At 44.4% G+C, this 20,110-nt stretch overlaps 1 protein-coding gene across 2 annotated transcripts in view; it reads left to right on the top strand.

Annotated features, from left to right (window-relative positions):
• Window positions 1–20,110, top strand: part of ANTXRL (ANTXR like) — a 63,053-nt gene that overhangs the window by 30,038 nt on the left and 12,905 nt on the right. Inside the window, exons 13-17 of one of the 2 annotated variants that reach the window (XM_076338673.1) lie at window positions 2,754–2,849; window positions 3,574–3,612; window positions 6,751–6,849; window positions 8,532–8,699; window positions 9,891–9,971. In XM_076338673.1, the coding sequence (XP_076194788.1) occupies window positions 2,754–2,849; window positions 3,574–3,612; window positions 6,751–6,849; window positions 8,532–8,699; window positions 9,891–9,971 (483 nt within the window). The remainder of the gene's footprint in view (window positions 1–2,753; window positions 2,850–3,573; window positions 3,613–6,750; window positions 6,850–8,531; window positions 8,700–9,890; window positions 9,972–20,110) is intronic. The other variant, XM_076338674.1, reaches the window with a different exon arrangement.

Raw genomic sequence — 20,110 nt, 5'->3', positions numbered from 1 at the left:
GAAGGAGGCAGGGAGACTGATTCTCAGCTGGTACAAAAAAAAAAACCTGTCTCACTCCAGTTATATCCCATAAGCAGGGAGGTTGGCAGTTCAGTTTCCAACTTTGTCTTAATTTCACGCATTTCGCTCTTCTCGTTTTAGAGACTCCCTCCATTTCCTTTCCTCTCCCGTTTCCTTTTCTGTGGGTGGCAGTTAGCTGGCCTGCTCAGCTCTCCTCCCCAGCTGGCCCTTCTGTCCTTTCTGTACAGTAAGTATCTTCTCTTCGCTTTACTCCTAAAGCCTCTGTGTGATCCCTGTGCTTATTTCTGTTCAGTTGCATGAAGTCTGCTATTTCCTTTTCAAATTCCAGCTTCACTACGATGCTTTGTATATTTAATCATTAAAAGAGAACTCTTTAGCTTCTTGCTGCCAGCAGCTCCCGAGCTGCTGCTAGCAAATGTCTCAGTGATTTATATGAGCACTTAGCATGGGAGAAGCAACGCCTGGGAACAAAAGCTACAAAACAAAGAGGTAATGTGTGTTTGGAGTAATAGTAGCAGTGGTATGTGCATCTGTGGCTCATGCACTGCATTGGTGCTGTGCTTGGACTTGTTTTTAAGGAGTGCGGCAATACCTCTTAAAGTTATGCTTGACTTTTACTCATCCTTTTCTCAGCAAACTGACTTCACTGGGAATTCACGCTGCCCACGTGTCTGCTTTCCAGATGCGTTAGTGCTACATGGGGCCATGGGAGGGCCAGAGAGGGGGGCGGCAGCAGCACTGAACCGCAGCCAGGTAGTGTGTCTTCTAACAGGACTCCTTTGAGCAGGGGGTCTGGCACGTGTTGCAGCACTCGGCCTTGGCTTTCAGCTGCTCCCTGACCAAATGAATGAGGTGAGCTAAATAGTGTATCCCAAAACAGGGCAGTTTGCATCTATAACAAGAAGCCACAGAGCCGTGGAGGGATGGTGGTGCTGTGACACAGAGATATGGGAAACTGGGCTACCTGCCTAAAAGCATGGAGTAGGAGCCGTGGTTGTTAGTCCTGTCTTGAACATGTCAGTCCTGACAGCTCTAGGATTTGGCCTGAGAAGGAACTAGGTACCGCACAAGTCAGCCACTCGGGATCTCACCCAGACTGTGCAAAGCTTTTACCAGCTGGTATTTTCTTTTCCATCCTCAGCCTTTTCATTGTCTGAGGGGAAAACAAACCCACTTGGAACAGTGAAGGGAACTCCTGTTGTAAGAAGGGGCTAAGCATCACTTTCTGGTGTCATGCGAATTCAGCAAGTAGTTTCAGATTTAAGAAGGTGAATCTCATGGACTTCATCCTCCATAAATCTTCTTTGGAATTTGCTTTCTTTCCATTTATCCTCCCACCTATCCTTCTTTGAAAATTTCTTACAGCTTCCTCTCTAGCCAGCTCCTATTCCCTCAGCCTGCTTCACAGACCTTTCTTCAAGCTCTTTTCACATCTTCCTAGTCCCAGGCTCTTCTCTAGTTTGCTGCCAGGTTTTGCCTGTTGTCTGGTACCCCTGTTGCTGGTGAATTGAACCTCTTCTCAAACTCGGAAAATCTACCATTGAAGAGGTTTCTTTTCCCAATATAAAATAAATGGCTGGAGCACCAGAGCTAGTCTTAACCTCATCCCAGAGCCCAGTGCAGTCCAAGGAAACGGCACATCCCAGCATGCCACTGCCTGTCTGCAACAAATGTTTAATTTCCAAAAAGCCATGTGCTCTGTATGTTCTGCAGGGGCCAAGCAGCATGAAGACCTGCTTTTCTGTAGTCATCAGAGCAATACACAGAGTTAATACCTCTTCTGAACACACTGACATGTAATGCTCTGAGTGCAAAGAATCTATCAAGATTTACCCAGGAAAATCAGAGCTGTGATTCTTTTTGGTTGCCTGGCTGCTCTGAAAAGCTAATTTCAAGTGTTAACACTTGAAATTTTTTGGATTCTAGAAATTTTAAAGAAAATTTAGCTTTGATTTTGAATGTAGACCCTTAGCTATCCAGCCCCAGAGTCCCACTGTTCTCTGCAGAGAAATAGATGGAATATAGGAATCGGAAATGCTTAAGATCATGATTACAGCATCTCATTAAAAACAGTCAAACCAGCACTAGGAAGCATACAAAGAACCAGCAGCATTAAGGACTAGTTTGCATAATCACTCAGGCTGGGGTTGTGTGTGCAGTTTGAGTCAAGAGGCAATACAGGCAGGCTTGGGAGCTGATGAGGCTGAGCGAGTAAGTTGTGATCCGTTCTGTGATGTTGACATGCGAACAGTTACCCATAAGCTCTTAGCTCCAGTATTCCCATTCTTTGAATATCAGCATTTGCATATTCTGCATTTCTAGTGGTGAAAGGTTACTCTGCACACCTGAGTGTCTGTGGTCATGGAGTTTGCAACGCCCCTCTGACAGTATTAAGGGACCTGTCAGCACCAGTTTGGGAATGGTTTATATATGAGTTTAACATCCTTTAATCTAGTGGGCTGTAAACGTACCATAAATTTATACATAAATTATACATATACACACCACAAACAGGAGGTGCTTCCCTGAATCATGACTTCAAATACAGACTTGTCACACCAAATACTGATGTGACCCTAATGATGATAATAGTGATTGACTGCACAATCTACCTGAGACCTCATAGTGAGGGAAACCTGGCTCATTTTGCCCAGTCTAATTGTGTAACTTCAGGGCTCCTGCCTTGTTTGTGACATGTGCAGATAACTCAGAAGTAATCATCTCGTTTGCAGCTGACTGGGACCATCCTTTTCATTGCTCTCCTGATTCTCTTTCTGCTGCTGGCTCTGGCTCTTCTGTGGTGGTTCTGGCCCCTTTGCTGCACGGTGGTAAGTACAGGTTTTTATTCTTTTGACTTGGTTTCATCTCTTCTCTGCAAAAACACAGAGTTAAAGGGTTGGAGTGGGTGGTTAACTTTGTTTAAGAAAAATGCTGCCAGGTTTGTAAGGCCCTGATTCAACAAATTGCTTAAAGTGCTTGTTGAAGTGACTCTGGTCTGGGTTTTTGAATGTTGCAAGGCCTACGTGATTTTGACACTGAATGGGAAGTTTAAGTGAGCTCGTGAACATGGCCCAAGTTTCTGTAGTGATCGAGACCTCCTTAGAACAAGATTTGAAACCTGCTGCAGAAAAGCGTAATGGAACTGATTTACTGATACGTGCATAAGCTGTTACGGTCCTTTTTAAAGACAAGAGTTAGGCTTTCTTTTTTATTCTGAGGAGCTGCAGATTCTGAGTGAATGTTTTGCACTAGCTTGGTAATTATATGACATTTTTAAGGCAGAACTACCAGAATATGGAGCTGTATTATGAGTTACTTAATAGGGCACTTCTTGACTAATCAGATAATTCAACGTGATGGATTTAGCTTCTCATCTGCATCTATTTTATGCCATCTGAAAAGCAATGGGGCTAATGAGAGGATTGAATGTGGGGGAATGGAGCAGGGCAACTCACCTGTGATATGAGTGAGAAAACAGAGACGACAGCGTTGAGATGGATGAACCCTACCATTATCTCAGATTTCTCCCATTGCTTATACGTTGTGATACAGGTGATCAAGGAGCCGCCGCCACCACCACCTCCAGAGCCTGTAAGTATGCTATTTTTGAGCTGTTGCACTGTCTGCAGCCACTGTAGTGTATTGTGCTGCCCAGGAACGTCAGCCCTGTAGGTGTCTTAATGACACCTTGAAGGCCATGAGGGGCAGTCTCTTGGGTCAGGACAGTTATTTCTGCCTTCTGGCCTCTTTATATACACACAGCAAGATTATTTCCATCCACAGAGAAAATAGTTGCATAACTCGGAAGTCCACAGACCAACAGTTCCCATGGTATTTTGTGCCTTCTGCCGCGCATCAAACAGGCGTGTAGGCAAATCTTTGCTTCTCAAGCTGTGCTGAAAGCTGTCCCTCCTCCAGTAAAGCTGCCGTTGCTCTCAGCAGGAGTTTAGCCCAGATGGGCGGTAAGGAACAAAGTCTGGCAGCTGGAAGAAAGGACAGCGAAGGCCACATTCTTGTGGCTTTGCTACAGGAGAGGGAGACAAGAGCCTGCCCTGGCTGTGGCTCTGCTGCAGAGTGACCTTTGGAAGGACGTTTAGCCTTTCTCCATTTAGGTTTGAGATGTTTGAGGCAGGGTTGTATTTAGCTCTTTTTGGGACAGTAACACACTGACCCTGCCCTCACTGACCCTGATCTCAGCTTAGTTTCACTGTATTAATTTCATGAAAATAATAGTAATAAATAAAAGTATCTCCAGAGAAAACTCATGCCTGCCTTTATTTCTTTCCTAGGCATAGACAGTTAAATGATGGAAAAATACTTGCCTAACCCACAAGAGAAGCTTACAGTTTGCTGCTAACTTGCTGTAACTTGGCATGAATATCAGGAGGCAACCACAGCTGCTGTTTTGAGGTTGCCAGGGGCCATCATTACTGTGTATGTGATCCTGTTGCTTGTCCTGGGCAGCAGCACTGAGACAATTTAACTTTAGAATATGCACCAAAAATCATGCTGGTTTTAGGGTGATTAGTGTTGTCATGAAGCATGCAATTGCAGCCATGCTGCGTTTGAAGGAGGCTTCGGAGAGCATCACGCCCCTGCAGCAGAGTTCCCAGATGCTTTGCGATTATTCTGATCGGCAGAGATTTTAAATGCAATCAAAGGGACTGTGAGCTGACGTAAGCCTCCAGGAATAGCACAGAATACAGATGTTATCCATCCCTTTACTTGGACTTGCCTTTATCCAGTATGGATTGTTGTTTCGTTGTACTTAGCACTAGCCTCCCTAGGTATGGTGACCTGCCCTTTAGCTGACGTAGTCTGGTATTGCTGCTATTAAACTGAATACAGTTATGTGAAACTTGTTCTAAACTGCTAGCATTAGATTTCCATTACTTTTCAAAATGTTTGTAGTAGCTGTTGATGTTGGCTTTGCTATGTGTTCAGTGTAGGAGATACTTTTCCAGCTGATAAAGGATTTATACCAAGTATCAGCCATCACTATTAACTGTGACCTGCTGCTGTCAGGCTTGCCAGCAATAAGGGTTGTTAGACATGAAGACTTGAAATCCCATGGAAGAGGCAGGATATTTTATATAGTGCTCAAGTTCACAATGAAGTCAAATATAAATGAATTAAAACTGCTGATGTAGTTCACTGAGTACTGTTTTAAATATGGCATGAAATGGGATAAAATTTGGTGTGTATTTGTTATACTCTTCAAAAAAACCAAACAAAAACAACCCAAACCAAAACAACAAAACCCAACACTAAACCACAGTGCCTTCCTTGTATATTTATTTCCCTTAGGATAAAAACAAAACAACAACAAAAAAACCCCAACCAAAAAACCAAACCAAAACAAAAAAAAATCAAGCCCAAACCCCCTTACTAGTTAATGGAAATGTCAACTCTAGTCTTGCCTGGACATACTAAAGAATTTGTTGGAGGAACTGACCCATGAACCATAGCTGAGAGATCAGATGTCACTGAATAACTGATGGGAATACCTTTCTCCAAGGCACAAACAAAAATTAAGGCATGTTTTTTAAAAGCTATTGCTGGCTTTTGGACTCTCAGTTCCTTTTACATTCCAATAGAAACATGTAGGGCAACTTTGAGAAAATGTCACCTAGTAATCTGACAATAATTTGTGTCATTCCCTAGTTTTTGGATTTCACTTGATTATATTTTTTTTCTAGTAAAAACTAAGTCCAGGCAGTGTTTCTAGAAACATACTTGTACAGATGAAAATCAGCAGAGAGCACTGTGCATGGTCAGTCACTGTGCAGAGCAGCACGCGCATCTGCATATCGGCATGAGGTGTAGTTTTGTGTCTTTATTAAAGAGTGTGAGGAATGAAGATGGTCTTGTAGGAGGCTTGTTGGGCCCTTTCCTCAGTTATGTGTGTACTTGGAGAGTGTCATGGTGTGACTTTCAGCTGCCTCGACTCAGCGTAATGATAGGGAGTCCGAGAAATCCCAGTGACTTCTATCGGCTCAAGATGATAGAGCTGGAGATGTGTTCCCAGCGTTGTCGAACCAGAAACATTTGCCAGCTTTTAGTTAAGCAAGAACAGAACAAGGAACCTGAAGTAAAACCCTGATTCAGACTCTCCCACGTTCCAGAAAAATAATCTGCAGTCTTTATAATTGCAGGTCAAAAACTCTGGATCTAGGCTTCCTGATAATCTGGAGATGCTCCAGTCTGAGTCCTGGTTCCAAACTGTACAGCTTGAGCCAGACTCTACAAAGAATCAAGCAGCGTAGAATAACTGGTTACAGCTGCCATGAGAAAAGGGTCTGATGCACGTTAGAAAACTCACAGTGGTAGCTTTTTTCCCCTGTTAGGTGACATTAAGTTCTAAAAGCGCAATTAATAAATTATTTCTTTGGGCTGATTGCTGCTTTTTCTGCATGGCATAGTGGCAAGCCAGTATAATGTACGATTCATCTCCACTTTGCCTTCCCTTACAAGTCAGTTGTGATTTTGAAGCTCAATGCATATTTGACTAAATAAAAGCTGCCTGGAGAGAAGAATAGGCAATCCTCTTTGGCTTCCCTAGTTAAAATTGCAGCTGCAGAGACAAGAGACTTTTGTTTTTTGTCAGCAAATGAGTATAACACATAAAGCCAAATATCCAAGGATTGGACCATAGGATGTTCAGTTGTTTTCCATAGTTTATGCTGTTTATGTGAGAACGGCAGTAATATCTCCCTGTCTTTCCCATAGGAATCAGATGATGAAGATGGATTGCCAAAGAAAAAGTGGCCAACCGTGGATGCATCTTATTATGGAGGTCGTGGTGTTGGTGGGATTAAGAGGATGGAGGTATTTGACTTGTTCTTTAGCGTTGTAAAAATCGGCACATTTAATTATAAATCGTAGCAATATGTTTTTATGTGATTTTTAAAAAGCTACCTTGATGGACTAGAGACTGTGATTTAATTAGGGCTTGTCTACCTGATTGCACCTGCTGTCCAAGTAACAAACATCAAGCTGCCATCATTCACGTGAATAATTAAATGAATCTAGCATTATGAGCCAGAGAAAATTTGCATGTTAAGAAATGGAATAAGCACCAAAAGAAGTTTTAATTTACTGAATCAAACCCCGTGCAGTTGGGTCCAGTTCTCTTGTCTCAGGCAGAGTTACACTGGTTTTGAGTGTTTGAGAGTGCCATCTACACTGTGCCTGGCTGGCTGGAAGCAGTTGGTTTGGGGAATTTAAACCAGTGATTTTTTCTCCCCCCCCCCCCTCTTTTTTCTTTCCTTTTTCTTTTGGGTTTGTTTGTTTCTTTGTTTTGTTGTTTGGTTTTTTTTTTCCCCAGTTAAACATTAACTCCTAATGAACAAAAACACACCTGTGTTGAAATGGGCTAATGAATCACACCCTGCCCTGGGATTCATGCGCAAGCCAGTCTTGATGTGTAAAGTGAGGTGTTACTGTGAAAGAAATTTGCCTTGTGCTGTCCTATGGCATGTACGTTCCAGGGAGTCAGTGGATAATACTGTGATCAGCTGCTAACTCCTGTAAATAACCATGTTAGTGAAATCAAGTCAGTATTCCTAACCATGGATAATATGAGGCAGGGAGTTGTCACTCACCTATATCAGCTGAGGGTCTAATGATGACTTTCAGGGATGTCACACCAGAAACTCCCACTAGGTTTAACTGGTAGCTGAGGGAGGTGGGCAAATGTAAGCCAGCTGAGGATCTGGGCTAACAGAATGAAAGCAATGGCTTCTCAGCAAGTTGCTGCAAGTCTGCAGTTGAAGTATTGCATCTTAATATCCTTAACCATTTTCCTCGGGAGAATTTTATCCTTGACGCTGAGTAACCCAATGGATCATATATTGCTCTTGAATGCAGCTTCACATTTCTGTTTGAGGTAAGTCAGACAACAAAATCAGAATTTCAGCTTGAAATGAGTAGTGTATAGTATGTGAAGATAAAGTTACTGACCTCTCTTGTGGCTGTGCAAGGTCATCTTTGGAAGAGCTGTTTTTAGTGGTAGCTGCACAAGTTTGAGGGCTGATGCTCTCAAACCATTCACGTACTTGTCCACTGACCCTTTCTTCACTTTTGAATTGAACAACAGGAGCTGCTTAGGGCTAGCTGTAAAGACTGCCTACCTTGAGCTGGTGCTGCTGCCTGCTTTTTGCGTGAGGCAATGGGAAGCGTATTACGCCTGTGTCCTAGCAGAGCTGGGCAGAGTGCTTCAGATTTCACTTGGAAATGGGTTAATCTGCCCTGGATGCTGTGAATTCCCACAACACCTTAGGTTACTGCAAGGTACAAATGCTAGTAGTTCAAGTGGTTTTTGAGTGAGACTATTTGACTCTTAAATGTGTGTTTCTGACTACAGTGGGAGTTTGGTGCCTTCATAAATTTGGCTTCATGTCTGGTGGCATTGGGTCATCTGATGGGAACTAGATTAATGTCTGTGAAAACCACCTGCTGGTGGGAACTGCTGAAGTGTCTCTACTTACAGTGTGCTCTCCTGACTTCAGGTGCGATGGGGAGACAAGGGGTCAACAGAGGAAGGAGCAAAACTGGAGAAGCCCAAAAATGCTATTATTAAATTGCCAGAACAGGAGTATGAGCCATGGGAACCCAAGCCAAAAAAGCCCCATGTGAGAAAACCACCTTCCCAGCGGAAATGGTACACTCCGATCAAGGTGATGTGTCTGCCCTTCAGTTTTACCAAGTCTCTTATGTCATGCACGTTACTACATCCCACTTCCTTAGCGCAGCCTTTCTTATGGTGGACCTGGGAGAGTCTCTTTAGAAAAACGGCCAGTAACCCGCAACTTTGCCCATTTCTTGGAACGTGCATTTCACCTGGCACTGTGTTGCCATAGTTTTTTTGAGGAAGAGTGGAGGGTGTTGGAGGGCATGAGCAGAGATCTGCCCGCCCTCAGCTCACACCTTCTTTTCAGGTACTTTTGCACAGCCTGGATTGCAACAGCAGATATCTCAACTCTTAGGGAGGGCAGATGCTGTTTTGTGCCATCTCAAGGCAGCATACAAAGAGGATCAGATAAAGTGCACCATCCTTGCTTTGATTGCACTGTGGCTAAGGCCTTGGGTTGGGATTCAGCTCTGTTCCCTGCTAGTTCAGCCACAAGAAGTAGTGCTTGATTTTGGGCAAGTCGCTCAGTCTCTCCACACTTTCATCCCCGTTTCTCCCATGTCATTATAGTATCTGGTGTCTCCCCGCCTTTTAATGTATGTATCCTCACACAACCCTTGAGGCAGGGCAGAGCTGTTATCTCCGCTTACAGAGAAGGAAGCTGGCGGGCTCGCGCAGGCCAAGGGAACAGCATACCATGCTCATCCCAGAAACCTGTGGCCACGTCCCAAACCAGTGCTTTGTGGGATGAGGTCCCTCCTCCCCACCATGCTCACAGATCAGTTTAACAGTGCTTGAATTTATTGTCTGGAAAGTACCTGTGAATTTTAAAGCCTGCCTAGGTAGGTAGTCTTGTGGCTGTTTATCCATGCCCCAGCTCACCTCCCATCAGTACAGTACTTTTGTTGTTCTACCTTTTGTTAACGTAACACCTGTCTAATTGTGTCTCTTAGGGGAGTTGTTCACATGAAACTACAGTCATCCTCAGTGAGTTTCGAGCAGGCTGAATCTGGCCTGTTGCATATCGGGTACACGTTACCCCATTGAGGTCTCTTTTCTGGCTGTCCAGATAAGCAGTATACAGAGGGCAGGAGCACAGGAGCAATGTTTGTGCAGACAGTTTAATACAGAAAGGCTGGATCAACTCACCTGTAGTTTAATCTCATGCTGGTTTCCCTAGATTTCTTGGTTGTCTCTCTTTTTTATTATTATTTTTTTTTTTTTTTTTTTATTCCAGGGCAAACTTGATGCACTGTGGGCTTTGGTTCGACGAGGCTATGATCAAGTCTCTCTTATGAGACCACAGCCAGGGGATAAGGTAAGGTGTCACAAACACACTGGCATGTCACTTCTCTGTTAGCAGCAGCGATGCTCTTCCCTCCCAACCACCCTGTCTTTTTTTTTTTGTCTTTTTTTTTTTTGAGCTTGTCTCTTTTCACATTACCCTAAGGCTAAAAATTTGTCACAAGAACCAGAGATTTCAAAATGAGCTAAAATGTTTGCTGTGGCATGTATTTAAAAGTATTGCCCCAAAAGGTCAACCACAATGTCTCCACTGTGATGATTTGAGCAGACTGAGGAAGAAGTTGGCTGGCCACAGTAGTATATGAGACCTTTTTCAGCCCTATAAGTTCTTAGCCTTTTTTTCTGGGCACACGTGTTGAAGTCAAAGGATAGGTTCTCTGTTTGTGGGTTCTGGGGGAAAGCTCGTTTTGAATTTAATATACAGTAGTTGTTCTACCACAGTAATTATCCTTCCTACCCAACTTCATAAAAATGCTTCTATAGGTAGGCAGAGAGTATCTCCTGCCTTGATAAAGTCTATTGGCCAAATATAGGTCAGGAGTATATTCCTCCTGGGAGGAGGCAGGGAGTTTGTGCCTTTCAGAGCTACAGAGATGTCTGTGTGCTGCCCCTGGGTCACTTGCGATAGCTTAGTTCAGAGCTCTCACGATTTCCCCGTGAGAGCCTGGCACTGTTATGGTTGTCTCTATCTTGTTATTCTGGGGAGACAACTCTGTAAGAATTGAGTGCTGCTGCTTTGGGCTGTTGCACCTTCAGATTTGGCTTTCTGCGGTGGCACTTTGAAACATGAGGACTGAGCAGAGACGACAGCATTTTTCTCCCCCCGTGGCCCTTTTCTGGCCAGAGTCCATACTTTTCATCACCTTTGCTCTCAGGGGAAGGGGTTATGGAGTTACAGCAGTAGGGGCCGTAAAATGCTTTTCTGGGATAGGAGTGGTGCAGAGGCCCTTGTGCTGGGCTTGTTTGCCTGGGTGACTTTCACACCTAATAACAGATTTTAAAAGTAGCCCTAATTTGCATCATCTAGGGCAAAAAAGTTGCATCCCTCTGGCTTTTGGCAAAATACCGTTATGGTATTTGTCTAGTTATTAATCAAACATGCAGCTTCAGTATTTCAAGTTTAGTCTCTTCCATTTTTCTTTTGGTGTGTAAGGAAACTAAGAGAACAAACTCAGCTTCCTATGCTACTTCGTAAAATGGTCTTAACTGTTTCACTAAGCTGCATTTTCAAGGCAGCTGTGCTTGAGACACCTTATTTACTTTTTAAGCACGATCTAGAGCTTCTGAATAGGCTCTTTAGGCCCAGCTGTATTTTGATAGCACTAACATTGTATAATATGAATCTATCCTCTGCCTTTCACTCCCTGGGTTGGTACGTTTCTATCGGTGCAGAGCACAACAGAGCCTCTGTTAGCCTGCGCAGTCAAGAAACATGCAGGGGGCTGGCTCCGAACAGGCATCCTCAGTTCCTTGCCTTCTAGCTCTGCTGCAGGGAGGACGAGGGGCTCAAAAGAGGCAATGTAAAACAGAGCGAGCTGAAGGATTATTGTATCAGGGAGAACATTAGAAAAATCAAACGTACATCTGGGAAATAGGGTGGAAAGAATCCTATTGAGCCAGATTCGGTAGAAGAATAGGATCATCTCTGTTCCCTGGCCTGTGAAATTAACTAAAGCTGAAGAATATTGAAAGTGAAACAAGAAAATGACTAGACATGCTTCTGCTGTTAATAAAAAAAAAAAAAAAAAGACATCACAGGCCTGTACTTCATGGAGAAAGCTAGCACAGAAAAGAGCGAGGTTATTATTTATTGTTTGGTTTACTTTTCTAGTAGCAATCCCTCAGTGGAGAATTGGCTCCCTGTGAGTTAGGCTTTTGGTGTGTCAGGTGGGAGTATATGAATATACACGTATGTACACATAAGTATATATGAGTATACACACACATGCACACACTTACTTTGTGGCTGAAGAATGGGGAGTTCAAGTCAGTGCTATGAGTGACTGGCAGCGTGGAGAGCCTGGAGCTCCGGCTGTGCAGAGCTGGAGGAGCCCGGCAGCCCCAGGAGCAAGCCCGCAGCTCCGCTTGACCCAGCCGAGGCGGGGACAAGGCCACTCCTGTACAGGTGTGCTGACAGCAGTCAACGGATTTTGGTTTACTGTTGGATAGACATGAAAGTACAGCCTGACGTGCCTCGGTGCATGGTGTCCTTCCAGACTGCACCATCCAGTGGCCAGTGACTGTGTGGTGATCTTTGAGAGAGGGATTGCTTTGTTTTGTGGGGTTTTGAGGGATTTGGGGGGACAAGGGGAAGAGTTCTTTGGGTTTTTTGGTTAGCCTTTTTTAGTTTGATTTTTAAGGCAATTTCACAGTTGTCTTGGTTGTTCAGGAAAACTTAGAGCTCAGAAAGCAAAAGGAACACAGTTTAACTCTGTTTTGGGAGTGGCATTTGGATTTGTAACTCAGAAAATTCCTATCTCTGAATTTCCCAGAATCAGTCAAATTTTACTATCTTTACGTTTTCAGGGATTACCAGAGATGTAGGTTGTTTCCCACTGGAACAAGATAACTCGCTGAAGTTACATTTTTCCAAATTTGTTTCACAGTTTACCTGGATTGAAAAAAAAAAAAAGTTTTCATTTTCCATTTTTATTGCTGCAGTTGGGCATATGTTTGCTTTTTGCAGCCATTGGGAGAAATTATAGGAAAACACTTTTTCTGCATAATGAAAATACTAATTATAGAGAAGAGAACATCCACAGTACAGGGAAAAAATATTTTTCACAAGGCTTTTGGGGCAGGGGAAGACAACAAAGGAGAATTTTTTTACATTAAAACATTCTTTAAAAACTCTTTTGAAAAGTGTAATTTCTTTCCTCATTTGAAAATGATTACTGTGGTTTGGGAGCTTTTCTCCCAAAAAAATATGAAAAATACTTGTAGAAAAACTTCTTTTTCTGTGATAGTTTTTGGTGGAAAACTAAATATGTTAATGTTTTTGGTATATTCACCAATGTATCTGGTTTTGTCACAGAGAAGCAAAAGTCTGTTAGACATTTTTCAGAGCTGTTCAGCATCTTCCCCCACAACACAGCCCTTTTCTTTTTGGCTCTGCAAACCATACAGTGAAGGCAGTATTGCTACCCCAGGTTTTCAAATCATGTCTTCTCCCCCACTCCCATCATGAAGTGAAGTTAAAAATGGAACTGTTTGTATTTTTTTTGAGTCTTCATGTGGTGAAGCCCATTCCAGAGTGTGCGTGAGAGCCTTGCAGTGGAAATTCAGGCTGAAACATGTATGCAGGAATACAGGGCTGACTGCTGCAAGGGATTTTCTGTTGTCCTTTGCTCTGGGTGGCCAGGGCTGCTGTCTATCCATCCTCATTTCTTCCTTCATCGTGATCCTGTTGCCTTTCCCAAACCACCTGCTCTTTTCCTTACCCGTGTCCCCCTTGGACTCCTGCCCTAGACAGTCCCTTCCATTTCCTTCTGTGGCTTCTTCGTCTCCGTGCTGTCTCTCTCGGTCCTTGTTTCCCTGCACCTCCCCTTGATGAGACAGACTGGCGCTCGGCAGTCCTGCCCTCTGGGAGCAATGGGCTGCTGACCAGCCTCCTTCCCCCGTTCCTTTCATGCTGCGGGAACCGAGCTGCTGGTAGCAGCATGCCCTGGATTACAGCCTCGCTGCGGAGCTGGCTGAGGCTCCAGAGAGCTCCTCTGCCCTGGCTCATGCCTTCCACAGACTTATCAAGACAAGGATCTCGGGATGGATGACCCATCAGTATTAGGCAGGATTGTATTAATAGGACTGGCTGTGAAAATCACAGGCGCTTTTTGGAACTGCCTATTTAAAGAAAATCAGCCAAGCACAAGCTCTGATGCCCCTTCTCCTGGGATCTGTGCCCACGGTGTTTGGCTTGGCTCTGCAGACAGCTCCTCCTCTTGGTCTCCATTCAAGATCACGTCACAGCACCACTGCTGAAATTGGTTGTTAGTTTGGCAAGTACCTCAGTAGAGGGTCACAGGACCCTGCCCACTCAACTTCTGCAGGTCACCCCTCGCAGGAGCTTCTGTTGCACCAGGATGGGACAGCAAGGGATATCTACCCCGTCATTAGCAGATAGGCTGCTATTTGTGGGATGGCTTTTTGCTGAGCTCTCAGACAGCACCAGCAGAGGGGCAAAGAGATGAAAAAGGGCAAGCGGCTCTGCTGCCGATTGCTGGGCTTTCTTCCTTGGAGTAATGTACAAAGGTGAAGCCTTCATAGGCATTTGTGCTACTGCTGCAATGATGGATCCCTTAGAGCTAGGCTGCTATTCTTCTCTTCCTCCCCCAGAAATTTGGGGCTTAGAGGGACCAGCAGTCACGCTTTTGGCCCAAGAAAGGGATTGACAGCTCTGAGGTGGGGACACTGCTGATCCAGCAACAGGGAGCATGTCACAGTGGCTACGTGGCCTGTTGAGCTATGTGTTGCTCAAGATACCCAGGCTGCCTTGAGGACTCCCCCATCACTGTGTTGGTGCCCTCCCCAGCTTGGTTCTGAGCTTGCAGGGGGCTGCTATGAAGATTGGAGTTTGGGAAATACTGATGTCAGGCTATCTTGAAGTGTCTCATAGAAACCACAGTAGCTGGTGGGGCAGGTTGTCGGTAGTCTCTGCAAAAGGGAACTTTCAAGCTCTTCCCCTTGGCCTCACGGATCAAGAGTGGGGCTGTTACCAATGCCAGCAAGTAAACATTAAGAGCCCCAATATGTGCAGAGAGGAAGGTGAGATGCTTCTTTCAAATGGTCTGCTTAGTTGCTGCTTTCAGCAAATCCATTCCATTTTGCATTTCAGCACATACTGTCACAGGAAATTCTCAGAGGCTCGGTTTACCGAAAACCTCAACTAAAAAAAAAAGACGACATTTTTCCCCCCAGGCAGAATTGCTCTTGTTTACTTTAAAGCTTTAGAAAGTGATCTCATTTTTGTCACTGAAAATTACCTGCAACAGAGAGTGAGAGTGGAGACTGGATTTTGCTGTCACCGTCACCCTTGTATACTCATGGGACTTTACTTAGAAAAAAGCAATGCTTTAGCAGTCCTACCCTGTGCTTCGCACATGTAAAGCTCTTTCCTGGGGAAGGGGGCTAGAAGCAGGCTGTTGTACAAAACCTGAAAGCCTTTTTTCCTTCTTTGTTCCATAAAACTGAAGGTGAAAAGGCTGCTGTGCAGCCAAAAATTTCACAAACTATGAGCTGCTGGTCATGTTGGAAGCCAGGACTTCTGGGTCCTTTCAAGTTCTCACCATTGAGTTACTGCATGACCTTGAACAAGGTACAGCAGCTGGAATTTTAAACACCAGCCTCTGAAATGAGAACAGGAGTATTTGGGTTCCTTATTCTGTGCGACCCTTTCAAGTGGTCACTCTTAAGGTGATAGATTTGTTAAAACTCAGAAGGCCTGATTACCCTCAAATTGTGATTCCTTGTAATGCTGACCATGACATCTCTGTGCCTTAGTTTTCCCAACTGCAAAATAATCATGAGAACACAGTGTTTACTTTCCTTACGGCTGTGAGGTTTAGTTAAGTCCTGCCAGGCACTTGGGACTCCTCAGATGAATGGTGGGACACCAAACCTATCGATTATTAATGACTAGTAATTACTTTCTGGCTGCTACCTACAGGTGGTCAGCAGTTTGAATGCAGCCCATGGGGATGGCAGCACCCGCCTGTCACTCCATGCTAGCTGCCCACTTACCAGTGCTATTTGGAGCTCATTCTAATTACTTCTTTTCAAGACCGAGTAATGTCCTTTAATAGGCTTCCCTGCCACTTGCTTGGAGATGTGTTGTAATCGCCCAAGTAGTAATTGGCAGAGCTACAGGGGGTGCTGGAAAAGCAGCACTGAGCTCCTTCAGACTGTATTCATCAGCGACTGCTGCCTGGTTCTGGGGCTTTTCTCCCTTTGCTTAACCTTTCTGGAGCCAATTACCTTCATAAGCTGCTGAAAAATTAAAGAGACGGGGACATCGCCTGCCACAGTAGGTGATCTCACTTTGTCACATTCAATGAAAATGTGACACATGTAGCTCCTGTTTTACTTCTTTTTGTAAAGGACACCAGTATCTGTAAGGTTTATTCCTGCTGTAGCAGGCATGGCATGGGGGGAAAAAAAGCTCCCTGCTGTGGGACCAATGTCCTAAAGCACAGTTCCCAGGATGTGCTGAGTACTGCAGCTGGAAACATGTAATCAGTGACTAATGAATTTCCTGTCCTGCAAGAAGCCCACATATTGGCATTACCTCTCACTTGTGCCAGGATCCTGTTATTTCTGATGTGGAAGAAGAATTCACAAATAGGCTTTGGGGATAGATGCTGCCTGTCTGCCCCTGGGTGGAACTAGCGGTCTGCCCACATCTTTGGGAGCCAGAGGCACGCTCAGTAACAACAACCACAAGAGACTCTTCTGAAGAATGGATACAAATCCCAGGGCTGGTGCCATTTAGCAACAAGAGGATGAAGAAGGATTGGCCTTGTGGTTAAGACACTGAGATGTGACTTCGGAGGCCCTGGCTGTAGCTGATGCAAGTTACTTCACTTCTGTTGTACTGTAGTTCCACAGTGATAAATGAGATGAACAGTAAATTCTAGGAGGGTGAGACCATGTTCCTACCAGCACTTTGAGCACTTCATAGATGGACTCTGTTAGGTAGACAGGGGGCTCTTCTGCTACTCTTAAAGCATGTGTACCACTTTGATATTTCTTTGATATTTATGGTAAAGGAACAGGTTCATCAGGTCTGAGTCTTGGTTTTTTATAGGGAACGTGACTTTGGGATAAGAACTGGTGACTTAGTCCCTTGTTAACTGCAACTCTGACACGTCTGCCTTGGGGGGAATAGGCTCTCGTGTGTCGTTATCACAGTTTTCCAGGCAGCACTTCATTGATGCTCCACAATCATACTCAGAGTACAGTGTGTCTAAGCTATACAGGCCTGGCTTGGAGTCAGGTGACTATCTTGGGGCTTAGGAGGAAGCCCACAACTGAAGGTACATCTTTTTTGAGACAAGTGCGCAGATGCACATGCAGTTGCTTACTAGGACTGCATGTACAGATCCACGATTTTGCACATGCAAATGAACAGATATGCTGCAGCCAATATGTTTATTTGTTTCTTGGCAGCACCCCTGAATCAATGCCGAACCCCATGTTACCATGTTTCAGTTAGATTGCTGGGAGCTGTGCATCCCTCGTTGTCTTCCGAGTTGGGTAACAGTCCAGAAATTAAGCTACCCAACCTTCCTTAGCTCTCTGCTTACATACTCCTAGTAACTATGTAGGAATGAGTAATGCTGTGACCTTCCTCTGAAGGTGTTTGAGCTCTAGAAATAAAAAACACTGTGTAAGATAATGTATTAATGCTATTATTCATACTAAAGTTATTGTACAGAGCGATAACTAAAAATCAAAAGGTATTGCACAGAGCTCTACAGAGGAGCGGTGGTTCTGGATGCCTCTGTTCTTGTATAAACTACTGTGGTTCATGTTATGGTACCAGAAGAAAACGTAAATCACTGTGTCTGCCGTTGTACGAGTAACACAAAGATACTACACAACCTTAAAAGCTTATGAGCTATGTCTGTTAAGTCTTAATCTTAACTTAATCTTGCTTTGAACATAAATATCAGGTTAATAATAAAATCCTCCAGTTTTGTACACCAGTTTAGTCTCAGACAGGAGCTGTTCCTGGAACAAGAAGACTGCAAACACTTTGCGCTCTTTGCAGCAACACTGGCGGTTTTTGCAGTGTTTTAAGATCTTCTGCGGGTTTTTTTTCCATGTGAACATATCTCTTCTTTTCCCCTCCTTCTGAGTTTCTTCTAGAGAACGTAATTACCCAAGTAGACACCTCAGTCTTCACTGGCTGATAACTTTAAGGAGTGGGATATACAGAAATTTGGAAGCGAAGCCTACCAAGAGCAGTGTCCCTTCTTGCAATGCTAAAGGCCAGGCATTCTGAGTGGAGCAGAGCTTTGAAAAATGAGAGGAGGTGTACCTGGGTTTTTTCTACTGCTGGGGGGACAGGCCACTATCTCTGGTAAGTTGACACCAGGATGTATAACAGAGTTTGTTTGAGAGAGGTGGCAATGGGGTGCTCACGGAAAAGAGTAACTTCAAAATGCAGAGCTGGTACTTAATAGACTCGTCAAGCTGCATAGGGGAAACACGGCAGGGATATATTTGCATAGAGTGTTAGGTCTCTATAGCATACCTGAAATGGGAAGGAGAGTTCCATGTCAGGACTTTGGTACTTGGGTTGCTTCCCTGGTGTGTTCATTCCTAGAAATAATAAGGTGGTTGTGTCCCAAGGAGCTCTTCCATCCAACTTAACATAGGAGCTTTTGGGGGAGGAGAGGTTTTCTGTGCTTTGTAAATATGCCAGCACTGATAATGAACTGTATGAGTCTCATCCCAGGAGAAGAAAATCCTTGTGAGATAAGCACAGAGGAACCTGGGAACTGTGGGTTTACCATCTACTTGCTGTAGGTAGCAGCAGAGCCATTTAAGGGCCAGTTACCCGGGGATGGGTTGGGGATAATGGTATCTGTTTCCAGACTCTAAACAAAGAGGCAGCTTGTCTGTGTGGTGGGCCAGGATCTTACATTTTTGGCTGAGGCAAGGAAAAATAATAACCATTTTCACCAGAAATCTCTCTGAGTCTCCAGCATTATCCTATACCCTAGGCGGGTAAAGAGCATTGTGCTCTTCCTCTGTGCACGCCATAATCCCAGCTCGCTCCTGAAGAGACAATCAAATAGTTCACCCTGGAAAGCACAATGACACTTAATTACAGTTTGAGCAAGACCAGTTATGGTCCTTTGTGGCCTAATTTGCTCCTCCCAGCAAGCCGCCAATACCTCAAGGCTGAGCCCGTTGCACCCAGCAAATGTTTGTTGCTCTTGTTGCTATGCTCCAAAGTCCTCCCCATTCTAGGTGATGGACAAATGCAATCTCCTTTTCCCTGAAAATGCCAAAGGAAAGAGAAAAATCCTTTGCAAACCAGCTAGTGTTGTTTTTTTCTTGAACCGCATTCTAGTCTGGTCAGCATTCAAGTGTGGAAATGTGTGGTGCTGTGGTTAAAACAAGGGATGTGAGTCACGAGTCCTGAACTTGTAAATACCTTTTTTTTTTTTTCCCCGAAGCTGCTGCATAACCTTGGGTAGATGACATGACCTGACAGTGGCTCTCCTCACTTCCTCCACTTTGGGAGCCTCATCCATAAAAGCTGTCAGAAAAGAGGAAGGCAGTAAATCATGCGTTGTGAGTGCAGGTTTAGGTTAAGATATTTCTCACAGGTTTGAGTGGGATTTGGTCTGGCGTGACTGTACTTTGAGATCGGTACTGAATATAAAGTATGTCTGATAGACCTTAAGTTTGATTATGCCCAGTGTTACCCTTTTCTGTTCCCTTTGCCACTTCAGCTTTTTTAGGGCTCAGAATCGACAGGCTTTGTTATGGATCTGCACTGTGTGTTACTTCAGCAAGGTCCAAGACATGTGATGTTTTGTGCATTCCTGCAAGATATCTTGTGACTCTGGCCATTCTTTCAGGAGGTGTCTGTAGCCCATTGCTGCATTTTCCTGCTAAGGCAGGGCTGTGGAAACAAGATGCTGAATGGAGCGTGATACAAATTATTTGAATAGCCCTGTCTTCAATACTGGGATGGGTTCTCCATGTCACCTGCTCCATGTCTCCATGTCACTTTCCTTGTGTGCCCGAGCTGTAAAAGTGGTATCAGGCATGTGAGAGCTGGACGGTGGGGATGTGTTCAGCACAAAGTTCATGTTGCTGAAGGGTCCTGGTCCTAGCTTAAAAGGCCAGTTTCCCTGGCTGAGCTACTCCTCCCTCAGATTCTTCATTATTGGCTGGTTTCTCCAGGGGTAAATTGGAAGTAGGCCACTTCTCTTCAGTGTATTCTTGCAGTGGTCTTCAAACTAACTGAATAGACTGCTCCCAGAGGACCCATCCGTGGTTTCAAGCAGTGCCATACACAGTTGGGACTGTGAACTGGGGAGTAGTGTCTGCAGATGTGCATGTCTTGGGAACCTATCAGTACTTGATTGTATTCAACTCTCGGTATTCTGATTAAAGAAGCTACAGTAGCCTGGGATA

Source organism: Aptenodytes patagonicus, chromosome 5 (genome assembly GCF_965638725.1).
Source record: "Aptenodytes patagonicus chromosome 5, bAptPat1.pri.cur, whole genome shotgun sequence".
Taxonomy (NCBI): Eukaryota; Metazoa; Chordata; class Aves; order Sphenisciformes; family Spheniscidae; genus Aptenodytes; species Aptenodytes patagonicus.
This window is presented reverse-complemented; position numbering and strand designations above follow the sequence as displayed.